Here is an 18,330-nt window from a genome sequence, read left to right on the forward strand (position 1 = left end):
CTGCAACAACTGTGACTCTGTGACTCTGTACACGGATCACTTTTTAAAAGTGAGAAATATGTGGACAAAGGAAGTGTAGGTTTTAGAGTTTTATCTTTTGGCTTTTTGTGCCTTTAATGTAGAGACAGGACAGTGGAGAGAGTGTGTGGCTCAGTTGGTGGAGTCGGTCGTCTCTCAACCGGGTGGTCTTGGGTTTGATCCCCAGCTCCTGCAGCTACATGTCCAATGTGTCCTTGAGCAAGACACTTAGACCCTAACCCTTTATCAGCAGCGTATTAATGTGTGTGAATGGACTCTTTACTCAGCATCCTCTGCCATCAGTGTGTGAATGTGTATGTGTGACCTGCAGTGTAAATGCACTTTGAGTAGACAGAAAACTAGAAAAGTGCTAAACAAGCTGAAGTCCATTTGTCATGTAGGAAATCTTTCTCTTTAATGTGAAGCAAATGTTAGAAAGAGAGACTGTCTACTCGACCGCTGCTTCCAGAAACCTCTGCAGGATTTTCAAGCATCCTGCCACCGACAGCTGAAATGTTTGTGTGTCTGTTTTTGGGCTCTCTGAAAACACACACACACACCCACACACCAAACACACACGCACACACACACACACACACACAGAACATTTGTCAAGCTTTCCGGCAGCAGATTTCTGTGTAATTGGCAGGGAAACGTACAACGTGCCAAACTGTGATTTATGGTCGTGCATATTTGTGTTCATGCAACATTATCCTTCCTTCCTCCCTCTCTCTCCTTGTCTCCCTCCCTCCCTCCTCCCCCTCTTAGTCGACATACGAGAGATCCGGGAGCTGCGGTTGGGGAAGGGCTCCAGGGATTTCGAGCGCTACCCTGAGGAGGCCCGTAAACTGGACTCCGCCCACTGCTTCATCGTGCTGTACGGTGTGGAGTTTCGCCTCAGGACGCTCAGTGTGGCTGGTCAGTGTGTGCTTACTCGATGTGGTCACATCACATCACAGCACTGTGTCTGCTCGGCCCTGTATGACTCTTTACAGTGATGTGTCCTTGCTTTATCAGATCTCCTTTCTCACTTTCAAAAGCTTGCAGGATTGGGAGTCACCAAAGTCAAACATGTGTTCTCCTTCCTCTTCCTCATGTCTCCTGTCTCTGTGTGTGCAGCCTTCAGTGAGGAGGAGGTCAACATGTGGATCTCTGGTCTTAACTGGCTCATGATCGACACTCAGCGAGCGCCCGCTCCTCAACAGACTGACAGGTGTGTGGGCTGCAGTGTGTGTGTGTGTGTGACGGTCCAATGATCCATGCATGAGTTTAGATAATGAACCAAATCAGTCAAAAATAACAACAACAACTTCCCATGAGAGCTTGAATAGAGCTCAACAGTGACCGCCCACTTTTCAGCAGCTCTTGTTCCATATGTAAATTTCCCCGTTCAAATCCTCCATTGACATTTCACAAAATCCTTATATCAAGAGATTGACGCCTGTAACCATGGCAACCAGCTACACCAATACTCATGACTGTACTACATTTGATTCGGCTCCATTTGAAAGGCAATAAAAAACTGTGAAAAAGACAAAGAGTACAAGTCTGTGTACATAACTTCCGTCCAGACTCAAGGAACTGCACATCCCACAATCCATTGCGAATGATATCTCTTCTTCTTAAATGTAATTGTAGTTGTTGTTATCGTGTTTATACTGCGGCATAACAAGGTTATTAGTACATTTTGTGTGGCTTATTCACTAGCTAGCCTGCTAGCTAAACTATCCGTCCACACTCGGCGCCGTGGGGGCGGGAAACATTGCCATGGTCACTTCACTGTGACACTCTATGGTCATGGGTAGTGTAGTTCTTGCCCCCGATATAATGTGTAATGTGTTTTTTTTTATAAACAAGTTTGATATCATACAAACTTGTGTCTCCTACAGGAGCATAAACAATCGTTTCACACAGGTAGCTCGTGGTCAGGCTACAGTGGATGGTTATGACATCATGGCTTATAATCAAATAGGCTCTGAAGAAAATTAAATCTCTTAAATTAAATAATCTCCTGGAACCATACTCAAACAATTACTTTAGTTCGAAATTAAAGATACAGTATGTAGATTCCGCCACCAGGGGGCTCTCAATCAATACAACAATGACCCCTACGAGGTCAGGAGTCATCACTGAAATTATCAGTTTGATTGGAGTCGACGTGTTCGAGTTTTCATCATATTGTGCGTTTATAAAAAAATTGCACCTCTTGTATTAACTACAGTGATGATGTCTGGTGGCTTCACTGTAAGAATAAACCTGAACGCTAAAGGGTTAGCTTCTGGACGGAGGAAAGACAAATATTTGTTTTGGGTTGGAAATGTTTACTCCAGATGAGAAGTGTGAGCGCCGCTGTGGCGTGCGTGGTGTGAGCAGGCGAACACAGCGAGGCTGTGAGGATGTGTAGAGGAGGTTTTGTTGTTGACATAATGTGAGCGCTCGATGTTTGGAAATGGTCAGAGGAAATGAAAAAGCTAATTTTGTCTGTTTATGACCGTCGTGTAAACTGTTTAAAGAGTAGATTCATCAGATGAACGGGATTTTTTTTTCACCATTTCTGAGGAATACAGAAAGGCCCCAGTTCAAACTGTTAGTATAGACTTGCCCACAGTTACTACAGGAAGTAAACATGAAGCACTGCAGCCATTCTGCATTTTAGTTTTTACATTTGATAAAGGTTTCTACCCGTGGCGGTTAACCCTGACGGTAGATATCTGACATCCTGTTACATCTGGTGCTGAGCTTCTGACCGTATCGTATCTGTATTCATGTTGGTACAAGGCGTTGTTAGAGTCCACAGAGCATTAGCTTCAGTAGCTTTATGACCTGTTAGTTATGAAAGATCTTTGTTTACTCTATTAAGCATTTAGGTTTTTATTAAACTCGGAAAGTTGTCCAGAGTTTCCTGCAGTGAATCTCAGCTGTCAGTGAGCGAGTCACTCAGTCACTTAGAGAAGAAGTGGGGTTTTTTTACGTCTTTATTTACAATTTACCGGATAAAATACTATTTTACATTACAAATACATAACATTTAGGGATTGAATAACAGAAGAAACAAAAACAGATACTAAAATGTGTAGGCGGAAACTTAAAGGAGCAATCTGTAACTCTGACACCTAGTGTTTAAAATGGGTACGCAGGTTGCCATGTGGTGGACGCTGAAGCTTCAGTGTTTATCCAGCTCTGCATCTGTCTGTAAATCTTTCTGTGTTCTAACCTCTCTCCATTTCTCAAAAGCATCTCCAATATTGATCCTAGTTTGAGCACGTTTCTGCTCGTGGAGCTTATTAGAAACATGCAGAGGATTTTTAGGTCAGGTACAATCACTTCTATCTGAACCACTTCTCTTGCCCGCTTCCATCACTGCAACACCTGTTGGTTTGACCTGATAACTGCTCTCATATCTGGCAAACTGAGGGGCGTCCAAAACGGCTGTGTGGGGGTGCCTTAAAACCGCCTTATACCTTCTCTGGTCCAAACAAATCCAGAGCATTCAGGACCAGAATCTAAAGTTAGAAGGAGGACATACTGGCTGCTGCATTGTTGTCAGAGAAGCCAGCACTTCAACATAGCATGTTTCCTTAATGTCTGATCATATAGTAAGCTCACTTTATCATTTCAGTCACTACACATCTTACTGATTGGACCTTTAAGCTTCTTATACCTACTCTTTAAGACATTCAGCTTTGGAAAAAATTAAGAGACCACTGCAAAAAATATGTTGAACTCTGATTCTACTATTTATAGGTTTGTGTTTCACTAACATATATACTTGTTTGTTAAGTGTGTGTGTCTCCAACATTTCTCCCAACTTAAAAAATAGATATATTGTATGATGTACAGTACTTATGGCAAAATTGGAAATAAAGTTGACTTTGTCTTTTGAGGTTTGGATTAGAAACAAGGCAAAAATAAGAGATACAATGACGACAAAGATTAGTTTATATTTGTTAATCACGATATTTTTGAACAATTTTAAATGGACTGCGTGAATAAGATGTTCTTTAACAATTTCTCTCCTCCACTCCTGTTTTCTGTCTCTATGTAGGTGGCTGAGGAAACAGTTTGAAGTTATGGACAGGAGCCACGAGGGCAGGTGGGTCAATCGCAACAAACACGTCAACACCCAATCGTAGCTTTTACTGCAGCCTGCGACGGATGCTTATTGGCCGGTCGGTCACAGCAGGTGGAGCGTTGAGGTGAAACCTGATCCAGATGTCATCAAAGAGCGTGTCACAGCTCCTTCAGGGATCTGGCCTGACCTTAACCTCCACAGTCTGACTCCACGTATCACACACACACTCTCTGTCTCCTCGCTGCCGTGCAGGCATTAATACGTCCAGGCTTCTGTTTGGGTGGAAGCAGCTCCAGGACAAACAGCCTGCCATCGCCTGATAAGCGGCAGGAAGTGATGCGTTGGGCTGGGAGAGGGCAGCTTCCTGTCTCCTGTGAAAATAGTAACAGTTACAGTAGCCAGACAAGGGAAGTGGGCGGAGAGACGATCAGAGCGGGCACTAACGGCGGTCATTGACCCCGAAAGATTCACTTTAAATCAAAGCACCGGCCTTGATTACTTTTCTCTTTCTACCTGCTTTCCTCGCTTCCTTCCTCGTCCTCTCACTGACGGATGATGTTTGCGTGCATGTGTTTTGTTACTCAGTAAAAGTGATTGTCCATGTGCTGTTTTTCCTGGAAGAAAGGAAAAGATGCACAAGTGAAGACATGATAAACTGGTGTGCAGATATGCTGTTTCAATGATTAAACCTCTGCAGATTTGTTTTAAAGTAGTTCAAGTTTGAAGCTATCGGATCAAATCTTGAAGCGGGTTTGTTCACAAGAAAATCAACAAAGAGGATCAAGAAACAGTTTAAATCAGCTAATCCAATGTCAGCAATCATGCAGATTAAACATAAAAAGGGGACATATTATGAAAAATCCACTTTTACTGTGTTTTTGAACATATATTTGGGTAACCTGAGTGTCTACCGACCCACACAATGTGAAATAAACCCATCTAGTCCTTTGTTTGTGGTCTGCATAAGTCTTACTACACAGAGAAAAATGCTCCATTTCAAATGTGCTTTCCTTGTGATGTCACAGTGGGATTCTGGTAAAACAAAAAACACCACCCCTCCCCCTCTGGTATCTCCACCCATGGACTCCACCCACAACCTAAAGCAAAACTTTTGCACATGTCCACCATTTCACTTCTTGCTACAGAGGAGTGATGAGTGATGAAAACTCAGGGGGGGCTCATTGCATTTAAAGAGACACACACACCAAAACGGAGTGTTCTGAGAGAGCTGGTTTATACAGGGTCACAAACCTCCTCCGGTGCTTGATTCATGTTATATTTTGACCAAAGCACAGCACAGATGTTTCATTTAGACCACAGGGGACTGTTTGAAAAGGTGCAGGAGCAAAAATTTATTAAACTTTTAAGCCGGTCAAACTGAACATTTTTGAACTGATGTTGAGTTTTTGTACATTTAAAAAAAAAATGTTGTACTCACAACTTTCTGAATCACTACATTGACATAGCAGAAGAGGTGGACATTAAGGCTGTGGAAAAAGCTATTAGAGCTGTTTCGTTTTGTTTATTTTGGCACCCCCTGTGGACAAAGTAAGCATAACCAACTCCCATTTAGATCACTGCTTTTCCAAAGTCTGTATCTGGATAAAGATAAATGAGAGACAGGGTGCTGTGGCTTAGTGGTATGGTTGATTATCTCTCAACCAAAAGGTTGGGGGTTCGATCCCCAGCTTATGCAGCTACATGTCAGATGTGTTCTTGAGCAAGACGCTAAACTCAAAGCTGCTCCTGCTGCTTAGTCAGCAGGGGCTTGGTCTTTCTCACTCCATGCTGTATAGTTTAAGGGGGAGGGGCTACTGCCCTTTGTGATGTCATGAAGGGAAACGCTCTAAATGGCATGTTTGCATGACATTTTCCGAAAAGTGGGGCAGGCAGATTTCTTACTCTTCACCTTAGAACCTGCTAAACATGGATGAAAAAAGCTTGTGAGTAGAGTTTAAGGTGTTTAAATCTTAAACCCCATGTCTCCTTCTTGCCATCTCTTCTGATCTTTAACAGTAATAACAAAATCTTCACAGGACCGCTCTCTTTCTGCCTGGTGATATAGAATCCTGTTGCATTCACATTTAGCTCTTTAAACCATATGGCGCCATCTCCTGGTGAAATCATTTTTGTCCTCTCTTTCTGTTTCTTTTTCAGCATCACAGTGAAGGATGTGAAAACGTTGCTGCCTCAGATCAACTACAGAGTCCCCAACATGCGCTTTCTCAAAGACAAGCTGCAGGTCAGAGCTGATTATAAGTCTGATGTTTTGTTCTCATTTGATACGTTTGTTTTTTTTGTATCACACTGACTCACATCATCTCTGTCTTCAAACAGGAGGTGGAGGCCAGGAGCGATCTGTCATACCCCAACTTTGCACAGCTCTACAGAACTCTGATGTTTGACGCACAGAAGAGTGTGAGTGTCAGTTTTGGCTCCTCAAACACACACACACACAGATCACACACCAGTACAAGTCTTTAGGTTCAGAGTAACAAGACCTGATCGTTCCTGTCATGTGACCATGTACAAGTGTTACAGCACACTTTACATTTAAATATTAATAATACAATATATCGTGAGGTAACGAATCTCTAGTGCCAAATATCAATATTTGAATAGAAACAAATGAAATACAACTAGTTTTGTCTTCTCATGTCATGTCTTATGTCTTGTTGTATTGTGTCTTAATGGTAGTGTCCTGTTTTATTGCATCTTGTCATGTCATGTCTTGTCTTGATTTGTCATGTCATGTTGTATCTTGTCTTGACTCGTCTAGATGTATCATTTCCTGTCTTTTCTTTATGTGTTTTGTCTTACCTTGTTATGTTTTTTTGCCGACAGTTTAACGCTAAGAAGTTCCTTTTTTAATTTTTGTGTACACTGTGAAGTCAGTGCCATTGTCAAAGTCCTTTTAAATGTAGCTAAGAGAACAAATCAAAGTAACACACAACAAAATTGAGCACTTTTGCACTCAGACCCCACGTTCACTTTGTCCTTTACTGTTAATGCTTCACATGGCTCCTCCCACCTGGCTGTCGCCTGGCTCCTCCCCCTTTTGTCCTCAGATTATTGAGCAGCTGGAGCTCTCCTTCCCTCTTCGGTGAGTCCCTCCACCTTCACCTCCTCCTCTTCCTCAGTGTCCTCTCCTGATTCCTCACGTCCCCACACTCTCATCCCTCCTCCTCTGCACCTCCCTTTAACAACATACTGTCCCTACGATGGATCTTACAGATATACTGATTGTTTCTGACATCTGTGTGTCTTTAATTTGGACATATTCCTTCCACTTTCTCTCCCGCTATCTAACATCTTGAAACCTGTCGTGTTTCTAGGAATGTTGACCGACCAGAGCTCTGTCAGATCTCCCTCTACGACTTCCAGAAGTTTCTACAGATGGACCAGAAGGTATCTACTGAACACGTCCAGGTTGTGAAAAACTGCTCCATGAATCTGTTTTGTGCTCACTTTTTCTTTCACCCCGTCTCTCCTCAGGACTCCTGGGCATGTGACCTCGGTCGTGTCAGAGAGTTCCTCATGGGGTACATGAGGGGCGGCCCGCAGCCTGAGCCCACGTTGCAACTCGACGAGGTGAATTATTTCAGAGAGACACTAAAACTGGAGATGTTTCCCCACCTCACAGCCTAACCATGTTGCTTTCTACTTTTAGTTCCTGACGTTCCTGTTCTCTAAAGAGAATTCTGTGTGTGATCCTCGACTCTCTCCTGTTGTTGCCGATGACATGAAGAGGCCGCTTTCTCAGTACTGGATCTCCTCCTCACACAACACGTTGGTCTAAAGCTTCATTGATTTTGAATGATTTTTATTTATTTGATTACAGAGCTTCTATCGTAAGCACAGGTTAATGCTGAGTCGCCTGATTGCAAACATTGTCGACATTGTAAACACCTCTCTACAGACCCATGTTTCCCTTCTTCTTCTAAGTGCGCTGTAATCAATCAGAGAAAATTCCTCTGTGGTTGATTTGATCACACTCATCCTCTTATCACGTTTTTTACTTACTTCCATGTCCTTGTTGTCTCAGCTACCTGACAGGTGACCAGTTTTCCAGTGAGTCGTCTCTGGAAGCGTACGCCCGCTGCCTGAGGATGGGCTGCCGCTGCATCGAACGTAACTATCAAAATATAGTCTGCTTAAAGACTTCATATACTGGACTGTGTGGTCCAGTGGTCCATGGGGCATTCAATTACAAACTCACTGAAACACTTTATGTCCTGAAGGTGATTGGACTGCTTTAAGCACAGGCCAGCTCAGACTTTGCTATTTTTTAATCATAAAGCCATTTTATGCAAAATTCAGAAATACCTTTCATGAACGTCATATACATATAAACTCCTCAAAAAAAGTTTGGAAATGTTATTTCGGTCACTTATTTCGCCCCTTTAATAATACTAATTGGTGTTGTATTTTATATCGTTGGAAAGCCTGATTAGTCACCTTTACAACAAGGTATAACTTGTAAGGATCGTGGATGCATTCGTGGAATGTGCAACACAGCTAAGCGTGTGGGTAGCGCCCTAAAAAAATGTGACTTTATTATTTGAAGGTTTACTAGTCGAAAACAGGGAACTTTTTGTGATGATACAAACTGACATGAAAAAATTTAAGCTTCATAGAAATAAATGTATTTTTTCATGAAATACTAGCATTTTTACTTCATCTCCAAAATCCAAAACAGAAGACCTAATTTATTTGTTTCTGATTTTAGTGGATTGCTGGGACGGACCTGACGACCTGCCGATCATTTACCATGGCCACACGTTAACCTCAAAGATTAAATTCCTGGATGTTCTGCACACCATCAAAGAACATGCCTTCGTCACGTCCGAGTAAGTGGGTTAAGATCGACGTCGCTGACACTTTTCATACGTTAAAAATGTAATAAGATCGCAGTTTTAAAGAAGACCTTCACCTGCCTTCTGTACCTGCAGATACCCTGTGATCCTGTCCATCGAGGACCACTGCAGCGTGGTCCAGCAGAGGAACATGGCCACGCACTTTAAGAAAGTGTTCGGAGATCTGTTGCTCACCAAGCCCGTCGATAACAACGCAGAGGAGCTGCCGTCACCCTACCAGCTCCGCAGGAAGATCCTCATCAAGGTAGGTGGGCCAATTCATATTTACTGGAAGTTATGGAGGAAGTAAGTGACTGAAAGTTAGCAGACTGAGTCTGTCATAAAAGAGCGATTGGCCTTTGTTACTCCCACCTCTGCCTGTGTCTCTGGGGGGAGTGAGGAGTGAAAATAAAAGTAAAAATAAACTTTCATGTGTGTAGATCTAAAGCCTGGCTCACACTGTGCGATTTTTCCCCTGATTGTATAAAAGTCCGGGTGGCATGTCAGCTCACACTGAACGACTGAATTGTTTACGACGCTCTACCAGACCTTGCGATTTATGTGCTCATACTGTACGACCCGATTGTCAGGCACGGCCGGAGAGCTCAAACTGTACAAGTGAAATGGGACGGAGCGTTGACAATTGTTAATAAAGTTTCATTTGAAAACGCCATTGGATGGTGGTTGGTGAAAGAGGAAGGGAGTGGAAGTTGTTGTAGGAAATAGGACATTTAAAACAATTGTAGATATATGGATACAAGTTTCAGAAAAGTGCTGCACTGATGATCTGTAGTCCACTGATCGCCATGACAACAGTCCTCCCTTGTCTCTCGTTGTTATATTGTAGTCACACACAACTTCTGGCGGACCCTTTCATGACGTAATCTTCAAGATTTTAAATTCTAAATATCAAACATGTTTGAAGTAAACGTGAAGATTGGATCTTTGTACCACTCACACTACAAGATAATCTGAGCAGATAATCGGGTCCGAGCAGCCTTGAGTCGGGAGCGACCCTGCGATTGTCTGGAAGGAAGAATCGGAGTTCAAATCAGCCCGATTATCCTGCAGTGTGAGCCAGGCTTTAGAGAGCTTTCAGTTTCATCTTTTACCTTTGTGTCACAGCACAAGAAGCTGGTGGAAGGCACGCTTTACGAAGAGGTGACATCAGCCAGCTACTCCGAAAACGACATCAGCAACTCCCTGAAGAACAGCATCCTTTACCTCGAGGACCCCATCGACCACGTGTGTGACTCTGAAGTACTTTTTGTGAGGTATTTGTAGATGTAACATGTAGTCTAAATAGTGTGTTTGTGCCCTTTCCAGACATGGACCCCTCACTATTTTGTCCTGACCAGTAATAAGATTTACTATTCAGAGGAGACGTCTCACTACCAGACGGCCGACGAAGAGGAGGACGATGAAGGCAAAGAGGTAGAGCGTGGATTTTAAGTTTAAAAAATTTGAAAAAAAGAAGGAAGGTATATATCAAGTTAAGATGCTGAAGCGGTTTTCCTCTCGGTTATTCAGCAGGAGTGCAACAACAACGAGCAGCACTGTGCGGAGCGCTGGTTCCACGGGAAGCTGGGCGGAGGCCGTGATGGTCGGCAGGTGGCTGAGAAGCTCCTGCAGGAGTACTGCGAAGGCGGAGCCAAAGACGGCACCTTCCTGGTCAGGGAGAGCGAGACGTTTGTTGGAGACTACACCCTCTCGTTCTGGTTGGTAACACCACGGGAGAGATCCTTATTTATGGAATCAAGACAGTGCACATTTATCGACATGTCAGCAGAAACCACTCATGTAAACATGCCTGAGATAGCTTGATAGCTAAACTTCATCTGTGGTCCCAAAGCACTTACTCACAAAACATTTAACAAATTGTTAACACTTGAAATGTAGGTCACAATATTCACCATTAACTTGATGTTTGTTAGCATGCTAACTAGTAGCATACTGTCTGCTTATTGGTCATTATTAAGTGCAATTCCGTGCAATCGAGAGTCACCAATTAACTTAAGGAGCATGTCTTGTCATGTAGAATAAGGTTCTCATAAGCATTTGATAGCATGCTACTAGTTAGCATGCTAATAAGCAGCCAGTTAATGAATAATGTGACCTAATTTTTTGTGTTACCAACACATTTTATGTGTAATGGGACCCCTCACAGGACAGCAAACAGACGAACTCGCCAACAGGTTACATACAAAAGGTTTTACCTAACAAATAATATAATAATAACCTTTATGTAAAGAGCACTTTTCAAAGTCATAGTTACAAAGTGCTTTACAAGGATGTCCTTAATTAAACAAAAATTAAGAAATAAACATTTGAAGGCATAAGATTAATTGGAAAGAAATGTAAAAGATGAAATTATTTCAAGGAGTTTTAAAACGTACACGTCAAAATGAAAATGATCGTAAAATCAGGAAAGAGTCGCTGGTAAAAGTGTGTCTTAAGAAGGGTTTTAAACGAGATGACTGACTCAGCTGACCCGATATCCTTGGGGTAAATCGTTCCACAGTTTAGGAGCAGTAGAAAATGCCCTGTCCCTTTTAGTTTGGGAGAAAGGCCATGGAGAGCTTTAAAAGTAATCAGTAAAATCTTCAAATCGATTCTTAAACATGCAGAGAGCCGGTGTAGAGACGCTGAAACAGGTGTGATGTGGTCGTGCCTTCTGGTCCTGGTTAAAAAAAAGCCTGGCAGCTGAGTTCTTTACCATCTGGAATCGATCTGCAGATTAACGGATCAGGGAGGTGAAGAGGCTGTTAAAGTAATCGAAGCGTGGTGAGTTAAAAGCACGTCAAATTGTCTCTTTGTTTTTAAAAGTTAAACGTTAAAACAGACCCGCTTCTAATTAGCTGGTAAAAAAAAGCAGGAGGCGCTCCCAGGAACGGGCATCAGAGGGGGAGTGGAGTTCAGTGTTTAACCACATGAGGTTAAAGCACGAGGAGAAACCAGCAGAGACAGACAACAGCCAGTCACAATCACATCTTTGCTAACCCTGTTAGCACACGTTGTTGTGATGATATCAGAGAAGAGAAGATTAGCCTTATGACCAGATAACCCCTAACCCTAGCCCTAACCAAAGCTAATAATAAAATGACTGGAGATCTGATCCCATTAAGTTTTGTCGAAGGAGAGAAAGCTTTCGCATCACGGCTAACAACAGCTACGACTGATGCATCAGAATTGTGCAGAACAGGAAAGTGTCTCTGACAACAGACTTGTAGACAGCTCTGACAACGCAGTCAGATGTTACCGTCACTTGTGATTTCATTCAGAACTGAAATTTAAAGCCCGCTGTCCAACAGACACAGCGTACCACAGGGAGGTCTGTATCCGACTTTTTCCAAAAGGTAACACGAGTACTCAAGCATTAAGATGACCCCATCCCTAATCTGGAAGCTTTTGATAAGATCTTTTTTCTAAATCACTAACTCACTCCTGTTTCTCCTCCTCCTCCTCGTCCTCCAGGCGCTCCGGTCGAGTCCAGCACTGCAGGATCCACTCACGTCAGGAGTCTGGCTCCACCCGCTTCTACCTGACAGACAACCTGGTGTTTGAAAGCCTCTACCGCCTCATCTGCCACTACAGAGACACGCCTCTGCGCTGCAACGAGTTCGAGATGAGGCTGGTCAGCCCTGTGCCTCAGCCCAACGCACACGAGAGCAGAGAGTGAGTGATCCCTGACCACAGAAATGAATGGTGTGAAAGAGAATAGCTAAAAAAAACAACAATTTAATGTCAAATGTGACAAATTCCAGGTGGTTCCACTCCAGTCTGTCCCGGGTTCAGGCTGAACACATGCTGATGCGTGTTCCCAGAGACGGAGCTTTCCTGGTGCGAAAACGCAGCGAACACAACTCCTACGCCATCTCCTTCAGGTAAAACAAAAACTATCTTCATACACAAAGGGACAAGCCCAACATCTACCACCCCCTCTGTTCTCTGGGGCTAATTCTTCCTCCTCCTTTGACATTGTGCAGGGCGGAGGGTAAAATCAAACACTGTCGGATTCAGCTGGAGGGCCGCCTCTTCATGCTGGGAAGTTCTGCGGAGTTTGAGAGTCTGGTCGACCTCGTGAACTACTATGAGAAACACCCGCTGTACCGCAAGATGAGGCTCCGCTACCCCATCAACGAGGACACACTGGACCGGATGGGCACTGCGGTAAGAAGTTATAAAGAGCATCAAATGTTTTGAGTTCACCTGAGTCGGTTCAGATTCATCTGATGATCCAGTGGCAAATGAAACTTCTCCTCAGGCATCGGTTTAATTTACTACACTCTTAAGTCATTAAGGACAAACATTTCCATTTCCAAAAACTGCTATAAAAATAGAACAGATTGATATTTTTTTCTCCTTTTTCTGCATACATCTCTTAAACAACTTCAGCCCTGCTCAAAACTATCAAATATTGAACAATTATCAGGATTTTAAACCTTTAAATGCCAGAATCATGTAATCAAACTGGCATTTAAAGGGTTACATTCCTGATAATTATTCAATATTTGATAAAAATGTTCACAGTGTTCTATTGATTTATTAAAAGGTTAACCCATTCCAAAATTTGTCGAGAGAGACTTTCTTACAGAAATGTGTGCCATATGCACTAACAGCCAAAATGATGGCCAGTTAAAGAGGAAACATTTATTTATCAGTAAAATAAACAGTCGGTCTATTCATGCAGCAGGTAGAGAATTATTTTTAAAAGTTATTCCTAACCACACTTTTGGTTTTGTTTAAGACTGTTGTATCACCTGAAGAGTCACTCATCTTCATAAAGTATCTCACATTTACATGCGTAATGTAAAACTCAGGAGTTAACTCACACAAACAAACACAGCAGTCAGTAATGTGATGATCTGTTGTCAGGAGCTCGACTATGGGGCGCTGTACGAGGTCCGCACGCCTCATTTCTATGTGGAGGCAAATAAGATGCCATCAGCACGGGTGAGTGAGTCTACACTTTTTAGGTTATCATTCTCAAAATATTCAGTAATGATTTCCATATCCAATTACAAATTTTAGAGCTAATATGGATAGAGGCACATCTCCAGTGACTTTGGCTCTTCTCAGTGGATGTATCTAAAAACATCATTGCAATAACAAAAAGTCTGATAGTTTTCCTTGCCACTCTGTGTTTCAGTGTACGGTCAAAGCTCTGTATGACTATCGAGCTCAGAGGGAAGACGAGCTCTGTTTCCCCAAACAGGCACTCATCCTCAACGTGGACAAGCAGGAGGGCGGCTGGTGAGTCGATCTCAGAGTGCACATGACTTTCTATGTGTCTGTGTATGTAGTTTACATTGTAATAAAGCAACACTACAGCCAGTGAACCAATAATTTACAGTAAAAGAATCAATCAATCCATCAATCAATTTTTATTTGTATAGCGTCAACTCATAACAAGTGTTATCTCGAGACACTTTACAAAAAGCAGGTAAAAGACCTTACTCTTTGTCTTTTAACATTACAAAAGAGCAGGTAAAAAGACCTTACTCATTGTTATGTTACAAAAAGCAGATAAAAGAGAGAGAGAGAGAGAGAGGCTCAAGGTGCCAGTTCCCCCGGTAGTCTAAGCCTATAGCAGCATAACTAGGAGCTGGTCTACACCAGCGGCAGCCCTAACTATAACAATTTAAAAACAGGAAAGTGTAAGTCTATTCTTAAAAATACAGATTGTGTCTGAATAAACATACAGTGGGGTCATTGGCTTTGTGTTACAAAAGCGTCATGTAATTGATAAATATATAAAAATGAGTGGCCCTAAGACGCTGCCTTGAGGGACACCATACTTAAACAATGAGCATTATGTGAGATATAAATTGGTGTGTTGTCTTTAGGTGGAGAGGAGATTATGGAGGAAAGAAGCAGCTGTGGTTTCCTGCAAACTACGTTGAGGAGGTTCCCAGTTCTCCCACCAAAGAACTGGACGAAGTAGTGAGTTCTTCTGATTCATGTTTGGAGCCTAATGTCCAACAGTCAACTTGCTCTTCCAATCTTAGTTAATCTTTTTTGTCTTTTTTTTCCATCATGCTGGTGTGTCAGTCCACAGAGAATAGTCCTCTTGGGACATTTCTAAAGGGCTTCATCGATGTGCCCACCTGTCATGTAGGTAAGTCCCATAAACAAACTGGTTTCTGCGCCAATCAGAGGTGATGAGTCACACGTAGTTGTATCAGATGTTATTACCAAATTATGTTTTTAACCTTGTTCAGCATGGAAATCTGGAGCCTGAGGATTTAAGGTTCAATATTATTTTACTATACATTTACTGTACATATCATCGAAAAGCTGCTGATATAGAAATACAGAAGCTGAAGGATAACCTTAGCATAGAGGAACTCATGTATAAAACAGTCAGAAATAGAGGGGTTTATAGGCATGATCAAATACAGGATCAGAGTGGATTTAGAACAAGAAACTTCACAGACATGTTTTTTGGGAGCTCTGAGACTTATTTGTACTTGTTGAAAAGGAGGAGAATATGTGACCTTTAATGCTCTCTCACATAAAACTTTGGGTTGCTTTTCATCTCCTTCTTCCTCTATCTTCATCATCCAGTGGTGCACAAAGATGGGAAGAATTCACGGCCCTACGTGTTCACGATTCACTCCCAGCAGCCGTCATCTCACCCAGTCCAGACGCTGGACGTGGCGGCCGACAGTCAGGAGGACTTAACCATGTGGGTTAGCAAGATCAGAGAGGCGACACAGAACGCTGATGCTCGGGTCAGTACAAGAAACCTCATGAAAACTAAATATAATGAGATCATTTTCCTGATGACATCACTACAGAATAGCCAGCTGTTTGAAATGTGAAATTCTGCTGTTGTGACATTCCTTATCATAACAGAATTTTTGTCTTTTCTTCATGCCAACAGATGCAGGAGGAGAAGCAAATGGAGAGGAGGAAGAAGATCGCGGTGGAGCTGTCTGAGCTGGTGGTCTACTGCAGACCAGTCCCCTTCAATGAAGACAGTAATGATTTAAAAGCTCTCCTCTTTGCTTCCTGAGTAAATCAATGAGTGTAATATTTGGATTTTTCTGCTGTTCCAGAGATCGGGACAGAGAGGGCGTGTTATCGGGACATGTCCTCTTTCCCAGAGACAAAGGCGGAGAAGTTTGCGACGCGCAGCAGAGGGAAACGCTTCCTGCAGTACAACCGGCGGCAGCTCTCCAGAGTTTATCCCCGAGGACAGAGACTGGACTCGTCCAACTATGACCCGCTGCCCATGTGGCTGTGTGGCTCCCAGCTGGTCGCACTCAACTTCCAGACTCCTGGTCAGTGTTGGCGTCGGGAAAGTACCTGCAGTTGAAGCGCTGATAAAGATCCAAATTAATCAAAGTGAAAGAATGAAAAAAAAACTGTGTGCGACTGTGTGTGGTGTCCAGATAAACCCATGCAGCTGAACCAGGCCTTGTTCATGCTCGGAGGCAGCAGCGGCTATGTTCCCCAGCCTGACCTCATGAGGGACGACGCCTTTGACCCGTTCGACAAGGACACCTTACACGTGGAGCCAATCACCATCCAGTTACAGGTCAGGATAACAGGAGAACAAAGAACAGAAACAGCCCTCAGAGGGTCGTATTAAATTCAGACTTTCTCTCTAAGGTGCTGGGAGCTCGACATCTGCCTAAAAATGGCCGCAGCATCGTCTGTCCCTTCGTGGAGGTGGAGATCTGTGGAGCTGACGACGACAGCTGCAAGTGTAAGACAGACGTTGTAGGTAAGAAGGCAAAGCAGTGAAACAGAAACACCTTGATTCACATCCATCCTGTCTGTGCACTAACCGTCTCTCTCCCTCCTCTTCCTCTCAGCTGATAACGGTCTGAATCCTGTGTGGGTGCAGAGGCAGTTTGTGTTCGACATCCACAACCCCACCTTCTCCTTCCTGCGCTTCACCGTCTACGAGGAGGACATGTTCAGTGATCCAAACTTCTTAGCACAGGCCACCTACCCGGTCCGCCTGCTGCGAACAGGTGAATATGGAATTACAGAATCAGTCGATAAAGGCTGTCTCGGATGTCTCAATTTTTCTGTGAGTGATAGCTAGACATGGTGTGAGACGTGAGAAAAGCTCTGTTTACATTCATTTAGAAAGCCGTTCTCATAAGCTGTGAAGGACACACAAGGCAGCAGTGCTCTATTAATTGTATAAACATGTCCGAGACCCCTCTGGCCACACCGGTTCTGCTGTCCATGGGGTAAACCATTAAACTAAGTGACCTCACTTAAAGAGTAACAAATTACAAGATATACTGTATGACCAAAAATATGGATTCAGGAAAACCAGGACTACTTCAACTGCAATTTGTAGAAGAGATCCCAAAGCAACAAAAAGAATATGCTGTGGGAGTTCTTGTTGATCTACAATAAAACCTTTGACACAATAGACCCTGAACTGTTGATAATAAAACATAAGAAATAAGAGTAAAAGGCACTCACTGGGATTATCAGTTACTTCAACAATAGGTATCAACATGTTCTGCTGAAGGTCAAATGTGGGGTTCCCCTAGGTACAGTGTTGGGCCCATGCTTTTTATATTGTACATCAACAAGTCTATACATCCAGCCAATTTCTCATAACTGTGCTGATGACTCATGTTTCTTGTAGCTAATGAGATTTTGGACATGTAAATAATACATTTTGGATAACATATGAAACTACAGATTAAAGGCTTTCAAGAGTTATTATTTTTGATGTCTTGTGTGAAGCTTTTTGAATCACCTTGTTGCTGATATGTACTTTATGAATGAACTTGCCTTCCTTTCTAAATGCATGCAGCTTTTTTTATTTTGTATGTTCTGTTTGTTGATGTTTTTTGTGTCTTTTCCAGGCTATCGGAGCATCCCTCTGAAAAACAGCTACAGTGAAGAGCTGGAGTTAGCCTCACTCCTGGTCCATATCGAGATTGTGAATGCAAAGGTGTCCTTCTCTCTTTCTCTTACCTACAGCCGAGTATCATGGATCCCATCAATCCCTTTTCATTATTGTGATATTACTGTATTATTTAGTTAATACAATATTGTATAGTAATGGTGGCTTTAAGACTTTTTGCACATCACTGTAACTCTTTTTGTTTTAATTGACTAACTCTTGCCTGGCTGTTGTGTGACCCTCACTCTGGCTGCAGGAGGAGGACGATGAGAATCTGTACATGTCCATCCAGCGGCTCCGGGATCGGACCAGCGAGCTGTCGAACCAGGTGTCCCTCCTGGAGAGGTCGGGCTCAGGAGATCTGAGCTACCAGCAGAGTCTGGAGGAGCTCAGAGCGGCTCAGGATCAGCTGAGTGAGCTGGTGGAGGCTCGAAACCGCAGGTGACAGACTTTACAGCACACACACTCAGGAAATGAATAAAATACCAAATAACCTAAAG

The 18,330-nt window shown here is 43.0% G+C and overlaps 1 protein-coding gene across 4 annotated transcripts in view; it reads left to right on the forward strand.

Moving 5' to 3' along the window:
* Window positions 1-18,330, forward strand: part of LOC110000323 (1-phosphatidylinositol 4,5-bisphosphate phosphodiesterase gamma-1) — a 31,597-nt gene that overhangs the window by 9,977 nt on the left and 3,290 nt on the right. The window contains exons 2-31 of one of the 4 annotated variants that reach the window (XM_020655584.3): window positions 787-936; window positions 1,138-1,231; window positions 4,064-4,111; window positions 6,248-6,332; window positions 6,428-6,508; window positions 7,159-7,193; window positions 7,426-7,498; window positions 7,586-7,681; window positions 7,761-7,879; window positions 8,136-8,221; window positions 8,820-8,940; window positions 9,043-9,211; window positions 10,072-10,191; window positions 10,273-10,380; window positions 10,480-10,664; window positions 12,421-12,621; window positions 12,711-12,830; window positions 12,933-13,116; window positions 13,822-13,899; window positions 14,096-14,199; window positions 14,793-14,889; window positions 14,989-15,064; window positions 15,514-15,680; window positions 15,833-15,929; window positions 16,008-16,232; window positions 16,344-16,489; window positions 16,564-16,678; window positions 16,770-16,931; window positions 17,790-17,878; window positions 18,087-18,271. In XM_020655584.3, the coding sequence (XP_020511240.1) occupies window positions 787-936; window positions 1,138-1,231; window positions 4,064-4,111; window positions 6,248-6,332; window positions 6,428-6,508; window positions 7,159-7,193; window positions 7,426-7,498; window positions 7,586-7,681; window positions 7,761-7,879; window positions 8,136-8,221; window positions 8,820-8,940; window positions 9,043-9,211; window positions 10,072-10,191; window positions 10,273-10,380; window positions 10,480-10,664; window positions 12,421-12,621; window positions 12,711-12,830; window positions 12,933-13,116; window positions 13,822-13,899; window positions 14,096-14,199; window positions 14,793-14,889; window positions 14,989-15,064; window positions 15,514-15,680; window positions 15,833-15,929; window positions 16,008-16,232; window positions 16,344-16,489; window positions 16,564-16,678; window positions 16,770-16,931; window positions 17,790-17,878; window positions 18,087-18,271 (3,616 nt within the window). Of the gene's footprint in view, window positions 1-786; window positions 937-1,137; window positions 1,232-4,063; window positions 4,112-6,247; window positions 6,333-6,427; window positions 6,509-7,158; window positions 7,194-7,425; window positions 7,499-7,585; window positions 7,682-7,760; window positions 7,880-8,135; window positions 8,222-8,819; window positions 8,941-9,042; window positions 9,212-10,071; window positions 10,192-10,272; window positions 10,381-10,476; window positions 10,665-12,420; window positions 12,622-12,710; window positions 12,831-12,932; window positions 13,117-13,821; window positions 13,900-14,095; window positions 14,200-14,792; window positions 14,890-14,988; window positions 15,065-15,513; window positions 15,681-15,832; window positions 15,930-16,007; window positions 16,233-16,343; window positions 16,490-16,563; window positions 16,679-16,769; window positions 16,932-17,789; window positions 17,879-18,086; window positions 18,272-18,330 lie in introns of all 4 variants that reach the window. The other 3 variants (XM_020655576.3, XM_020655598.3, XM_020655591.3) reach the window with 3 other exon arrangements.

Source organism: Labrus bergylta, chromosome 6 (genome assembly GCF_963930695.1).
Source record: "Labrus bergylta chromosome 6, fLabBer1.1, whole genome shotgun sequence".
In the NCBI taxonomy this organism is placed as follows: domain Eukaryota; kingdom Metazoa; phylum Chordata; class Actinopteri; order Labriformes; family Labridae; genus Labrus; species Labrus bergylta.